General features: G+C 34.6%; 1 protein-coding gene across 1 annotated transcript in view; it reads right to left on the reverse strand.

The window, feature by feature from the left end:
• Positions 1–16,055, reverse strand: part of Nipped-A (Transcription-associated protein Nipped-A) — a 936,100-nt gene that overhangs the window by 479,228 nt on the left and 440,817 nt on the right. Inside the window, exons 32-34 of the mRNA XM_090393977.1 lie at positions 14,741–15,030; positions 7,729–7,977; positions 1,996–2,193 (exon numbers count right to left, since the gene is read on the reverse strand). Coding sequence (XP_090250103.1) covers positions 1,996–2,193; positions 7,729–7,977; positions 14,741–15,030 — 737 coding nt within the window. The remainder of the gene's footprint in view (positions 1–1,995; positions 2,194–7,728; positions 7,978–14,740; positions 15,031–16,055) is intronic.

Raw genomic sequence — 16,055 nt, forward strand, 5'->3', positions numbered from 1 at the left:
TCAGTTATGCAGACATTTTCATTGGTTTCGTGAGCGGTATAGGGAATTCTCAAAAGTCTTCTGTAAGTTTTCATTTCAAAAGACAGGCGTCTCCTCTCATATTCCCTCAATAAAGTTCAGGCCTCACAACCATACAAGAGGATAGAATTCACCAAGGTATCAATTAGTCTTAGTCTGGTTGTGATTGCTATTCTGTTATCTCCCTACAATGGTTTTTACTTCTGGGGCCATGGTTGCCTTAGCAATTTGGTATTTAATGTCGACGACCATCTTGACTCAACGTGCTTCCCAGATAAGTGAACTTGTTTACATTCTTAATTTGTTTATTGCCAATTTGTATCTTTAAGAATTCAATGTCTGATTTTGAGTTATCATTGTTTTTGTAGGTTTATGTATAATCCATATTTTTTTAATGTTAAGAAAACACAGCTGGTTATCTCTTGCAATTCTTCTTCACTTTCTGCCAGAAGATTGATATCGTCTGCAAAACGTAAGTTATTCTTAGTCCACCAACTACTATTCCAGTGTCATATTCATGAAGAGCTTCATTTATGATATATTCCAGAAAACAATTAAAAAGAAGAGGGGGACAAGATGCATCCCTGTCTTAACCCCCTCCCCATCAACAGGAGATCTGCTCACATATGTCACCCATCTCTGGACAAATGCCTGGAGAAGTTATCCCAAGTGGTTGCACTTGATATCTCCAAGGTATTTGACCAGGGGTACGAGCAAGGGCTTACTAAGCAAGCTGCCATCGTTTGGTCTGTCTCAAGACTTCTGTAGTTAGACTGTCAGCTTTCTGCCTGGACGCACACTATGTTTGTTGGTGGATGGTTCCATATCCTCTCACCATTCAACTAATGTTAGGGTTTCACAAGGCTCTGTCCTCTTACCAACCCTCTTCATACTATATATCAATGACCTATTTCAGCTGACCTCCAACCCAATACAGTTTTGCAGATGACAATACATTGCACTCCTCCCTTTCTTTTGATAACCCTTACCCTACACAACTCATCTCAACCTACAGAACATCAACCACCACTGCCCTCAATTCTTATCTCCAAGCCGTGCTCCAATGAGGTTCAGATAACCTTCTAGTCAATTTCAATGCTAATAAAACCAAATACTGTCTTATTTATCATAAAAAAAGAACCATTTTCTCCCAGTATTATTTTTTAACAACACCAAATTTCCAAACAGTTTGAGATTCCTCTTCTTGGAATTACCCTGACATCAAGCCTCTCCTGGCATAAACAAATCACCACCATTGCATCCTCAGCTTTTAAAAAACTCGGATTTCTCTTTCGCACAAGATGTTACTTCACCCCGAACAGCAGTTAACTTTACAAATCTGCCCAGCCATTGAATACCACTCTCACATATGGGGTAGGGTCCCCAAGAGCTCCCTCAAAATGCTTGACTCGATACAGAGGAGAGCAATTAGGCTTATTAATGACCCATCTCTTACCAACTCACTCTCCTCACTTTCACACAGACGTTTGGTCTCAGTAATTTGTATATTCTATAGATATTTCCATGGGAAATTTCAATCCAAAATAGTTCCCCCACTTAGTACTAAGCTAATTGGAACAGGTGCAGCTGCTGCTCAACATGCCTTCACAGTGCACCTTGAAACCCACAGAACAAGTGTCGTCTTCTCCTCCTCCTTCATCCCTGCAACTGCTGTACTATGGAACAGTCTCCCCCCCCCGTTGTGGTCCCCAAAGAATACAATATAGAGTCATTCATATCAAATGTAAACAAGTACCTTCTTTCCAACCCACTAACCATACATGGCACTAATGTACTGAAGGTTGATCAACCAACCTATGGTATGTGGGCTCAACATTCAAGACTCCAGCAATCACTCTCTAAGCAAAAAAGTTTTTATTAAATAGAAACCATACTGGGTAGAAACATTAGGAAATCACAGTGAGCAAATTTTTATCAGTTTGTAAAATGAGCTCTACTGCAAGCTAAAATACCTACCTCGAGGAATCTGCTGCACTGCTCATCCTGGATATTAGGTTCATTTGACAATAGTTCAACAGTTTGAGATGGATAACGCTGTAAAAACTTCACTAGAGGTTCACGAAATGGACTACCAGGTTCCATTAAAAGAGCTTTCTCTGTCTTCAAAACTAAATTTAGCAACAGCTCAATGAATTTGGTACTAGCTGCTGGTATCTGGAACAAGGAAAGGAGTATTCAATAAAAACTGATGAGAAAATCTATTGTGTCATTTCTGGCAAGTTAAAAAAAAAAATTCCGTTTTTTTTAAATTCAATGAAATCAATCTTCAAATTATCAGGAAGCAATTCATACAATACCATTAATATTAAGTAAAGAAAATGTCCACATGTTTTGAAAACATTCAGTCATCACAGTAACAAGAAATTTGCTAAAGCATGAAATTATTCATGTTATTGATATGCTAGAACATGCTGTGAATTTTAATCAAATTTATTAAATTCAAAATTACAAATATTTCACTGGTAACACTTCTCGCACCTCTTCTCAACCAATCACAACACCTATATATTTAGCTTTGAATTCATTCATTCACCTGAAGTGCATTCACCTCCCTCAGTAGCTGATCCAGGAGGGATGATTACTTCCACTCAATAATTAGAATAGAAGTTGGAATTTTAAATTAAATAATCATAACACTTCCCATCTATCTATATATAATATATAATTGAGCTATAACCCAAATTATTATTATTATTATTTTTGTTTTAAATGTAAGATTGTACCACTATCATACATTTAGTGTGCTATGAGTGGACTAGGTGTTAGATATTCCAGAGATAGAGATCCTGCTTATGTGAGTTTCAAATAAACAGGATGGTACTCTCACACAGGTGATAACATACTGTGGTCAATCACAATAATAAAAAATATCTTAAAAACACTAACATATTAATTCCCTCTTTAAACTAAATTTAAAGGAATCTGCATCCAACCTGATAATAATAATACAGTCCATACTGCATGCAAAAGATAGATATTTTACTATCTTTTGCATGCTTTAACAACAATCCTTATTAAGGATTTGAGGGATGACTTCCTATTTTCTTTGCATCTAAAGCCATATACAATACCTCCCCCTTTTTTTTTTATTTATCCAATAAGCTTGTCTTGCAGAAAGAAATGTAGATCACAAGACCAGAAATATTAATTTTAGTAGGCGTTTATTACAAAAAGCAACATGTTTCCCTGTCTTGTTTCTGATTGCATCATCAGGGTGGATATATACAGCAAAACTAGAAAGAACAATTGCAAAAATATCTATTCCTGCTAATAAGAATAGCAGCGACACATCCCCCCCCCCTCTCCAATCAAGGAACAGTTCCAAGCAAAGAGTAGTTTAAATTAATATGGGACATACGAACAGTAATATTGCTGGCAATCTGTAAGCTTGTGAAAAAATACTGTTCTCAGAGAATCTGAAGGAGTTTATATAAGATATCATTTGTAACACAGAAATTAATTCTTTGATGGAACATAGTGGTTTGTCTAAGTATTTCATCAAAAAAAAAATAAAAATAAATAAATAAATAAATAAAAAATAAATCACTCAGACAATTGTTAACCAAAATCAAATTCCTATATGTGTACACTGGACAGAACATATCACTTGTGACCATGTTATCTCCGATTTCTTTCATAGTACTCATTCCTACATTTTGAAGTTTTTTTTATTTTCAACAGATTCCAGAACATCTGGCCATCTTCCTGATATTTATCTTCTATATATAATATATATATATTTTTTTTACTGAAATCTTCATGTGAATGTTATTTACCTTCTTTTACATATTGCTTTACTTTCTTACACTTTCCTCTAGTCACACAGCACACATGCTGACTCACTTGCTAGAAACCTTTGATAAACATTCTTCTTTTTCAGAATTACCCTTCCAGATAACTTCATTACATACCTCCCTGGTTGAATCAATCAACATCAGAGTGTTCCACGGAGTCTCCAAAGTTTAATTGTTTTCAAAATCCTTCATTTTTCCTCGAATAATATTCGTGTACTTAAGTCTACAGTTTACTACCTCTGAAACATGCTCAACTTTAATTCTTTTGTAAAATTTTTATAAATATTTTTCTTTTCAGTATGATATTCAATTTTCTTCTGATCAAAAATAAATGGTGATTACTTCCTATTTCAAATCCCCTGTATGCTTGTGTCCTGTCATTTGAAGATATCAGTATCCACAATGGTATCATATTATAATAATTGTCATTAAATGTAACAATCATATTAGTGACAATCAGTTAATTACTTCACAATTCATAAATATCAGTTCTCACTAAAAACAGAAAGTAATCAACAAGTAACACATTCCACAATAAGTTAACTACACACATAAATCATTCCTTAGCAGCCTACATTTATAATTATAATAATCATAAATCTAGGGTTTATTTCCATGCTAAGCAATGTCAAACTGTCCTCCACCATTACTGATAGCAGAGTTTGGATTGGATTTGGGCTGTTATAAATTTCAATGACTACTACTAACTTCCTGAGTCCACCATGAAATTCTGTTTTCTCTATCTTTTGCAGATGCTCATGACTCTCTGCTGAATAAATCCGTGTTTTTTCAGAGACAGCATTGGTCTGAAAGGTTTAATTATTGTTTTCAAACTCCTCCTTGAATAATTTCAGATTGTTCAAAAAAAAACCTGTTTGAGTTTTATTCTTTTAAAAATGTTCTTATGCATTTTTTTCCAATATGATTTTTTTTTTTTTTGAAATCTACTCAAAACAAAATGATGAGCATTCCTTTATATCTTTGTTTCCTGAACCAATGTGCAGAGATAGTTATATCTCTATGAGAAATAACATAGTTAATAAGACTTTCTCTTATTTCTTCTGGTGAATCAGTTCCAGTATTTATGTTGAAACATGGTGTTGGTAACATATCCTGAACAGAATTCTAGCAGGATCTTATCATTAATTTTAACCCTGCTTTTTTCATCAAAATTTCCTAATACATTTCAATAGCATAGGTCTAATATTCACTTCCTTTTCTGCTATTTAGATGATTGATTTATGGATCAACTTTTCTATTATGACAGCTGCCTTCTCTCATGATTTCAAAAATTACTCCACTTCTTTCCTGGGACCATACACCAAATACTTCTCATTGTACAATTACCCATTCTAATACCTGTCAATATCATTCTTCTTAGAACTGCCACCTATTCATGAAGTTTATCTTTATGTTTGGCATTGAATGCTACAGTTACCCTTTTCTTTCTCTGATCATTGTTCCATGAACATATAATTATCATTTAGAAGAATCTCAATTGTCTTTTATCTCCATAATATCAAAATGCTACAACTCTAATTCTTCAGAGAGATTTTTTCCATTGCTACTTCTTATGGTGGTGTCTTCATTTTGCTGATGTTAAGCTATTTTATTCTGGTAGCTGACTTTTTACTTTTTCCCAGGGCACCCTGACAAGAACTGCAGTGCAATGGTTAACAGACAGCAAGTAAAAGGAAGCCATCCAGCATGACAATTCATTACATTCTACCATAATTCTCTTTTGGATTTGAACCAATACAGAAATACTGGCTGGCTAAGTCCCAAATTCCCAGCTCATTCTGGTATGTTTATATTCAAGTTAATTCCCAATAATGGTGCAACACCGTTATAAGGTGATGGTTGGACATTAGGTCAGAAATCCCTGGTTGTTTCTATATCTTCCTTAAAACCTACGTAGTGGTCTTATCCTAGTTGTCTAACTTTGTCTCTTAATGTAAATCTCTGTAAACTGCATTTATTTTTTTTAGAGGGCCAGTTTCTAGGATGAAAAACTCAAGTTTCCTAAAGTAATTTCTCTGCCATCTCCATGTGAGACAGACTAATTCACCTTCAGTTGAAAAGCCCTATTAAAAGTTCTTCACTTCTAGAGGTAATATGAAACCAGGTCTTTTCAATCAAATGGTAGTGCTGATACTTACTGCACTACAGAGACTTGCAAAATATGGAAGAAATTTGTTGACCAATGTAAAGTTATCTTGTATCATTTTTGTTATATTTTAACATAATGTTATATTTCGTGTATCATCTTTGTTATATTTTAACATTGTGTTATATTTCGTGTATCATCTTTGTTATATTTTAACATTGTGTTATATTTCGTGTATCATCTTTGTTATATTTTAAATGTATTGTAATGACAGGCTATTGTATTGACTAATCAAAATTTTCCTGTATGTCTTTATTACTTATATAATGCCAAATGAGACTACTGATGATCTTACCCCCTAGATTAACAATTATGCTTGAGTAAATAAAATGTTGCACTGATTCTGAAAGCTTACTACCAAAAATACAGTGCTGAACACACGAACATAGTAAAGCTATTCGTTTTTTTTTTCCTGCCTATTTTCAGTTTTCATTTTTTTCTTGTTCATTATCGCTCTACACCAATGTTTCTCAAAGGGCGAGCCACAAGAAAAAACAACAAAAAGTATTTTTATTAAAATGGTAAAATAAAAGGAAATATAAAATAAGTATTAAATATTTTCAACACAATTTATTAATACAAGAGGAACAACTAAATTTTAAGTAATACAAACTGGAATGGTTAAAATTAATGAGTTAATAATTACATTTTTATAATTTAATGAGAAATATGGGCTTGTTTACTTTTGCACAATTGTTTAATATGGGGTCGAATCACAGACAAACAACGATAATTCTTAAACAAAAGAAAGAAGTTGTTCCTGTTTCTTACTTTCAATGTTGGCCAATGCAGAAAATCCCTATTCACACAATTAGGTTGTCAAAAAATGTAGTAGTAGTAGTGTAGACAGAGCATCTTCTGATATACTGAGAATGCTTTTTTTGCAAATTCCATTGAGCCTCTTTTATACATTGGGACACTTTTGCCTATTTATACGATTTGATTTATATGAAAACTTTTGCCAGTCTGATATCGAAATATTTATGTATCATTGCCATACTTTGCTGCAAATGCTGAACTAAAGTGCCACCAATCGACTAGCAGCAATATGAAAATGATTAAGTCATCAAGAAACAAGGACTGTACTGTATTACCGCAATAGAAATTTGTATTATCAAGTGTGTCACAGTCTGAAAAAGTTTTAAAACTACTGCTCTAGACTAAATTTGATATAACAATTATTTAATATGACAAGTGTGAACACAAGCAATGGATTTATTTTAAAGGATAACAAAACTATACATAATTTTGTTATACTCTCCAGTTATCATGTACAAAGAATACAGACCAGAGTCAATACTTAATATCACTTTTCTTGAATTGATAATAGTATACCATTTTGCCTTATACCTGCAGTAATAATAAGCAATAACACTAAGTTATGATATATAATATTTCTATATATCATGTCTTAGTGTTACTGCTTATCTGGTATGATCTGGTGTGAAAAACTGCTTTCTGTGGGCAAGTAAATAATGTAACAGTGAGATGGAAATCGTTTATGTTTATGAAAGGTAATCTAAGACAGTGGGATAACTTCGATTACAAACTTTTTCAGAAATTAAAATCAAATAATTAACTACTTAACATAAATTAATGTTATAAAACTAACTGGGCATATTTACTAACTCCCAATAAGCATTACAAAACTTAATTAGTCGAATATTTTTCTAAGTTTAATTTAATATCATTCAAATTTTGTTAATGAATATCATTTTATTCAGTTACCTGATGAAATATGTTCATTATGGCAGCACATGTCTTCATTTTATTGCCAGTACTTTGCTGCAAACTTCTAGCTGCAACAGCAGCTTCTTCCAACCACTTACGGAGGTGCAGCAGCAACTGTTCACACAATTTTTCATTAAAAATGTTTGGAAATAGCTGAATCAAATAACTAAGACGTTGAATTATGCTGAGATTCGATGATCTATAATCTCCCAACATTAAAAGCAATGGTCGAATAGCACTTTGAACCTAAACAAAAAAATTTGTATTTCAAGTCAATAAACAATAATCACTTATTTATAATGAGTGTCTTATTTCTGGAAAAGAAATGTGTGTACAAATACAGTGAAAAACTAGTTATGTATATGAAGTGTAAAATTCGATGCAATAGAAGATCTTAATTTTTAGGCATCAACTTTTACAGAGAGTCTTAAATATTTGTAAATATAACAAAACTACACATTGCTATAATGATTGTAAACCCATACGGGTATCTGGCACAAAGAGTAACACAGAACTGTTCATAAAAATATTAAATACTATAAATATTCAAATTGTGCACTTTATGTATGTTTATCAAAATAAAATTGTAAAAATAGCCTACTATTGAAATAGTTTTACTTTAAGTAAAAGTATTATAGAGGGTTGTGTATGGGACTTGAAAGCGAACAATAGCATTGAAGGTCATTCGAGAAAGGAAGTTTCCCGCCTTCATTGAAGGTCAAGTCCACTGATGTCAGAGTGATTGCAGGATATTCAGGGGTCTCTGATCCTGAATCATGGAACTCCCGAAAACCATATATAGGGGGCCTTAAGAACAAGATCTCTCACTCTTTCGTGGTCATCTAGCAGCAGTCCACAGGCCCGTTTGGACTTGTCGGTACGCAACCTGTGGAGAAACGGGGAGCCCTAGAGAAGAAGTGGAAGTTTCTACGATGTTTAGCAAGTAAGGGAACTTCCATCATGCACCGAATGCAGGATGCTTTGTGGCGACCTAGTTCCTTCGGCAAAAATGTGCCGCTGCTCCCACAAGTGAATTACGGAAGGATACCTACTGAGCACCAAATGTGAAAATTCAGTACACATAACGGATCGGAGGAGTAATCAGAAACAGCCAAGGATCTCATGTGCTATTAGGACCTGTGAGTAGAAATCTTTATATTAATAGTAAAGTACAGAAGAATGATTGTGAGTCCACTGGACATAACATTACTAGGCTAATCACATTGTCGCAGATAGCAAAGTTTGAAATTGAATGTTAGCAAAGCATAAGTTAGAGACAGTGACAGCCAGAATTGTATAATATGAGAATCTCCACTCACTGTAAATGGGAAATTTAATTATGATAGATAGTAGTTGAAATACAAGGTAAGATTTAGTAAGAAGTTGTATGACAAGTGTATAATAGTGTAGGATTACTTTAAGATACAATAAATGTGTTTTGTTTACTTAACAGAGAATCTCGCCTGATCTTTGTACAATGCACTAACTCGCAAAAATTTCGAACCTATATGCTAGGAATTTGGGGAATTGCCACGACTGTTAATTAAGCCCGCAATTAAATTTAGCTATATCCTGCAGATGCTACAACATATCTCCAATGCTTTACGTGAAGAAATCAGGTGGCGCAGTCACTAATCAAATAGATTTTCCTAATTTCTTTTAGCATAGGAGATAGTTTTCTGTACATGTGAGTTAGCCTATTCACCAGCAGCATCACCGTTTGGGGGAATACTAAGAAAAAATTAAGGAATAAAAATGGCCACACACAATAAGATATTACAATGGCACTGCAGACAACAGAGTTTACAGAAGTTTGCATGGCTTCTTAATTGCAGGTGGTGTTAATTTTTTAATATTCTAGGTTTTTCAATGGCACTTAGAACAAAGTGCAATAAACAAATGAAACATGTAACCAGATGAGATTGAATAACATTTTATGAAATCAAATATTTTCATCTGAATATAATAAATTATACAAACAGGAAGAATAACAATAATGGATTTCAAAAGATACGAGCTGAAGACTAGAGTAACACAGTGAACAGATTGCAAGAGGCGATACAACTGTTGTATCTAATAAGAATAAGTTTTCAAATTTTAGGTAAAGATGCCAGTCACTATAGATAAAGATCAGCTAATGCAGTAGTGCTTCAGCACTCTCACTGAACACACACACTCATATTTAAAACAAAAGGTATAGTAGACAGATCTCTTAGACGATTAAACATCATGTCAAAACTATCTCAAAAATTAAGAGACATGAGAAATAGGCAATTTCATAATGAAAAATAGAAAAATGATTTTTTTTTTTTTTAAATATTCACCCTACACATGAAAGGTGACAAAATAAAGAACAGGACAGTTCTGTGTGTGTGAGGGGGGGGGGGGGGGTTGTTAAGCAGAAAGATGGAATCTATAATAGTTTCTCAGAAAGCTGAAGCCTGTGTTCATTAGTGAATGCCATTACAAAAAACAGCGAAAGATGGAACAAGAGAGTGAGAATATGGGTCAATATGGTAGAGCTGAATTGTACATGGACATCAACAAGTAGGTGTCATGTTGGAGGCTTAATGGATTTTTTTACAACACTCAAAAAGAATTAAAATAGAATTTAATACTTCCTATATTTCGTCCTAGTCACTAGGACATCTACAGGGATTACAAAAACAATTAATGTAACATGCACACACAAATCTTACAATACTAAGCCCAACTACATGGTTGACACTAAAGTCCTGTCTAGGTGGAGCGCCCTCTAAGGGCGGTAGTAGGTGGCCTGGAATGTAAGGTGGGACCTCTGGTGATGAGTGTTTCCCAAATCTTCGGAAGCTTAATGCAACCGTATTTATTAAGATTTGGTTGGTTTCTGAGAGCTGCTGCTGCTTCTAAGAAAAGTCTCTCTTTCTTGAATTTCCTATGTTGGAGCATGGTCAGCCAAGCCTGAATGGCCATAGTTGTGTTTACAGATGTAAGACTTGTGTTCCTCCAGGCAGATGGATGCTGATCTGCCTGTCTGTCCAAAGTACACCAGCTTACAGGAACAGGGTACTTTGTAAACTCCAGGCAGCGAGAGAGGAGGGAGCTGATCTTTCGTAGAACGGTAGCAAGTTTGCAGTAGGGCTTATATGCTGTGTGTAGGTTGTACTTTTTTAGTATCTTGGCTATTTTTTCAGATGTGCCACGGATGTAGGGTATGGTGATGGCATATACAGTTGTTCTTTTCCTTTTCCGTAGTAAACTGGATTCTTGGATGTAGGCTATTAAGATGACTGAGGAAGGAGTCTAACGTGTCTGGGCCATGAGGCCAAATAGAGAACACATCATCTACATATCTTAGCCAGATAGAAGGTTTGAGTGGGGCTGAGTCTATGGCTCGTTTTTCGAAATCTTCCATATAGAAATTGGCAAGGGGGGGTGAGAGGGGGGAACCCATGGGGGTTCCCTCTATGTGCTTGTAGATTTTGTTCTTCCAAGAGAAATACCCAGAGTTAATGGCATAGGAAAAGAGATCTAAGATGTCAGAGGGAAAAACGTTTTCTAAGAGAGATAAGGTGTCAGTTAAGGGAATATTTGTAAACAAAGAGGAGATATCAAAGCTTACCAATATGTCTGCATTATTCAAGGTTAAATTTTCTGTGAGGGCTTTAAAGTGGGTCGAGTTTTTTATATAGGAAGTGGACCTTCCGGTTAGGGGGGGCCAGAGAGTTGACCAGCTGTTTAGACAGTCTGTAGCAAGCTGCATTGGTGGCATCTACTATAGGTCTGAGTGGGGAATTGGGTTTGTGGATTTTTGGTAAACCGTATATTCGGGGGGGACAGGAGCAGAAAGGCTCAAGTTTTTTCGTGACTTCAGGGGGCCAGGAGGTTACTTTTTTAAGTAAGATTTTTAATTTCTTAACTTGTGTTATTGTGGGGTCGTGTTCTAGCGGGATGTAGGTAGCGCAATCGCAGAGGATAATGTTCATTTTACGATTGTATTTACTGGTATTAAGAACGACTGTGGCATTACCCTTATCCGCTCTGGTGATGACGATACTTTTTTATTCGCGTAGTTTCAGGAGAGCCATGCATTGGGCATACGATAAGTTGCTTTTTGGAGGCGAGGATGTTAGCTACGTCAAGTCTGATGTTGTTAGCAATCTCCGATGGTAAGCGACCGATCCCCCGTTCGATGTTAACCATAACCTAGAGCACCGGCACTTCCTTCGGAGCGACAGCAAAATTACGGCCAAGGCAAAGGGCGCCAACGGCATCGTCGTTGAGCCTTTTGGAAGAGAGGTTTACTACTGTCTGGAGCGGTTGAATTTGTGGTTGTGGTTTATCTTTAACCAGGTTGCTATATTTCTTGACGTGTTTATTTTTTATTTTTTGAAATTCTCTCTGTGCGGAGGCTTCCGAAATGCCAGAGAGAATCGACTAAAGTTCATGGTTAAGAATGGTGGAGAGCTCTGAATGTAAGGAGCCAATGGCGGCGTTCGTCACTGAGAGGGTGGTACGGGTAGAGGCGATTTGCTCGCATAGTAATGCCAGGCTGGCACGGTTATATATACGGAGTGCTTTTTTGGAATGGAAATTGATCTTCATTTTAATGCAGTTCGGTATTACTCTTGTATCCCGACATCTTTTTAAAAAGGCCAGCCTATTTAGTTGCCTAGATAGTCGTAGTTTTGACTTGACAAACAAGAGTTGGGGGAAAATCACTGATACCAAAAGGACTACTTTTTCTTCAGAAGATGTTACCATTGTTCATTAGGATATAAGCAAGAGATGTAATAGGGTGCAGCAGTAATCAAGAGACCCGGCTGCCATTTGCTTAGCAATAAAGTATAGGCTTATTGATATTTCACACCTTCTGTGATGTAAGGTGAGCAGCTTGAGTTTTTAACCTGAGCCAACAAATCTAAATGATGAATTTTTTTCTTAGGCTGCTTTTGCACATTTGTTGAAGAACTAGGACTTAATAGGGATTGGGGGGGGGGGGGGTTGAGCAAAGTGGGGAATAAAGACATTCATTCATTTCAAAGCAAAGAATAAATTCAGTTATTTGATTGGTGCAATTGCTCTTGCATGAGGAGAGAAATAATAAATTATGCCATGGAAAAGATGCAGAGAAATAAAGACAGTCATTCCAAATTGAGACCATTGTAGTGACATTAAATACAAGGCTGAAATTGGCTGGGAGAAGGATGATCTGTAAAAAAAAAAAGGACACGAAAGTTTGCAATCAGGATTGTCAAGTGGAGAACTAGTTAAGAAAAGGTGCACAGGGTGTTGAATGTTCTAGGATTTTTTTTTCTTTTTTTTTTTCATATGTGGCAATGCTTATTCAAATGTGACTCCACTTATAATGCATTAGTTACTTGCAGAAAGCTGAGGAGAAACTTCTTAACATTACGTTTTAAAACTTATGGACTGCACTCTTTAGGAAATACACCAGAAGACAGCAGTAGAAAGAAGAAATGAAGAGGTGGAAAAAGTTTGTTTAAGTGTGGAGATGAACTATATAATAGCTGTTGTAACTGGTTTAACAGATTTCAATGAAAGTAAGTAAGGCTATTCTGATGAAAAAGTGACCTGAACATGATGAAAATATATGCAGAAAATGGAATAAAAAAATTATAAAAAAGGAGGTGGAAAACTCAATGGAGTAGGTGAAAAATCAGCGCATTGAGAAACACTAGCATCAATTTAAAGTCCGAGGATAAAGTCATATCACCACCACACACATGTAACACTGTTTTTGCAAGAAGGTGGCAACCCAGTTGTAGAAATTAGAACAGACCATATGGTGAAGATGACAGGCCTTAGTGAGAATCAAATGCCTTAAAGATAACAAGAATAACCTTGGGCTTCATCACTATTACAGAAGTTGGACTAAGGGAGGAATTAAAATTTAAAGAAAGGAAATCAAAGCTCAGAATGGTTGGTGGCATCAGCAGAAGGGTGACAGGGGCAGCGAATGAGTGTGATGAATGGAGGAAAAAAATCTATACATTTTTAGCCAAAGAAGATTAACAAAGAGGAGATTATAAATTGAAAACTCTGACATGGGTTTATCAGAGTGAACACAAGCACAAATGTCACCTATGAAACAAAAAAAAAAAAAAAAAAAAAAAAAACCTCAATGACTGTAATTGAGAAAATCGCTACTATTGCACAATCATTAACTCTTTTTCATGATTGAAAAATCTTAAATTGGAGCTTCTAAGGAATAGCAAACATGGTTTTGCAGATTCGAAAGAGGATTATTGGGTTTGTAACTAAAACCATATACAAAAGTGAGGGGAATGACTTTGGGATGCTTGCCTTTATCAACATGAAATCTATTTCTTTTAAATTTTCTTAGCTGTTTTTTTAAAATGAGATGAAATTGGGAGAGACAATGAATATACAATAATGCATTCTTTATTAATTCATAAATATGGAGAAATTTATCCAACAAAAGGATAAATTCTTTCAACAATCAAAATTATCCCAAATTGTGCACACTATTTTTCTTACACAATCTTGTCACTGACTCATTAGCAATCAACTCTACAATTCAGCTAACTCCTGTAATATCATGACAACAGACTAACAATTTTCACTTCTTTCTTTCTTTTTCATCTAATTCAACAACTTTTGCATATCTTTCCTAATGCCATACTCGTTTCCATTGGAGTATGCATTCTGACACATTCACAACAATCCATTCCTAAAAAACACACTTTTGGATTATCCATCCAACATTTTTATATAAAATTATTTTAAAAGAAATGCTAAAGAGTGACCTTCAAAAGAGCACCATTTTATCTTAACTGGCAGCTAAAATTATGCTCATTTGTAGATGGCAGAAAAATTTAAAAGAAACCAAAAATCTTTATAATGTATTAAAAATCAAATATATATTTACATAAATTTTATAAATGCTTACACATATGGAAATGCTTCTATAATAAACAGGAAGTAGAAGAGATGAAATGCAAAAATAAAATAAAAAATAAACCAACTAATAATAACCTTAACATACCGTTTCCATATCTATCTGAAATCCAGATATAAATTTCTTCATACATTCAAAACCTGCTTCTTGGAGTTCAGGATTTGTTGAGTTTAATGCTTTGTACAAAATTGCAAATATCTTTTCTCGATGGACAGGAATGTAGTTCATAGATGCTACTGCATGAAGTGCAGATTTACGTAAAGGCACTAAATTATTTACAGTTTTATAACAAGGATATCGAAGAAGTGCAGTATCTTCTGCTTCACATAAGTTTGCTAATTCTGTGAAAAAATTCTTATGTTCCATAACACTTAAATCTACAAAGAAAGTTAAAAGATTAGGTTAGTATTCTGATATAAAATTAAATATCAGTATAAATGAAATGGAATAGCTGAAGTTTAAAATTATTAAATTTAAAATTCAAAATTATAATTGATAATTTTTAAATTTTAAATTATCAAAACACTCAGCAATGGTAATGTTTCAAATAGGAATTGCAAACTGTAGGATATAAAAGTGTTATTAATATTATTGTTCAGTCATTTTTACGCCAATAATTTTTATGAAGAGAAATCCAAGAACTTTTTGATATGTGAATATTAAAGCATTTATTCAGAAATCCACTAATTAACATACTTGATGGCTAAATTCTGAAATGAGATATTTGCAAATAATAAAAATTATTATTGGATTGGTATTCTTTATGTTCTTGTTTTAATAGGTACAGCAAAGACAAATTAATACATTAATACTAGCCCTTCAGAAGTCTCGCTGCATGAGTTCCCAACATTGGCATCATTCATGTTTATATATGACAAATACTGTCATATGAAGAATAGAAGAGCTTCTTGAAAATCCCCCCCCCCCGACCAATTATAACCTGCCAAGAAGCTTTCAGGGATAATGGTTGTTTGTTCTTCCATTCAATTTCCTGGATAATAGTTTCTGTCTAATCAATCTTATATTTGTATTAGCAGTTTAGACTATTAATCACCTGCTCTCTTTCTCCTATTTCTCCTCATATAGCTGCCTAGCTCTGCAAATGATACTCTCTCAATCGTTTTTATACTCAACATACTATACCCCGATACAATTTTAGTTACTTCATGCTTATGGTACAGATATGCGGATGATAGTTTTGCAGTATGGCATGATCCCTATCTGAACTTCATTACAAAAAGTAAAGCTGTTTACCCTCACACACAGTTTACTATTGTAGCAGAAAAGGCACATCATATTTCATTTCAGACTTCCTTATTTTTCCCAGTCTTCAGTTTTCATTTTTTGAAAGAAAACCCACAGCAGATTTCACATCCATGCTGTCTCATCACTGTCCTTGTCA

Source organism: Typopeltis vanoorti, chromosome 6, assembly GCF_054136105.1.
Source record: "Typopeltis vanoorti isolate ZY-2024b chromosome 6, IOZ_Tvanoo_1.0, whole genome shotgun sequence".
Lineage (NCBI taxonomy): Eukaryota > Metazoa > Arthropoda > Arachnida > Uropygi > Thelyphonidae > Typopeltis > Typopeltis vanoorti.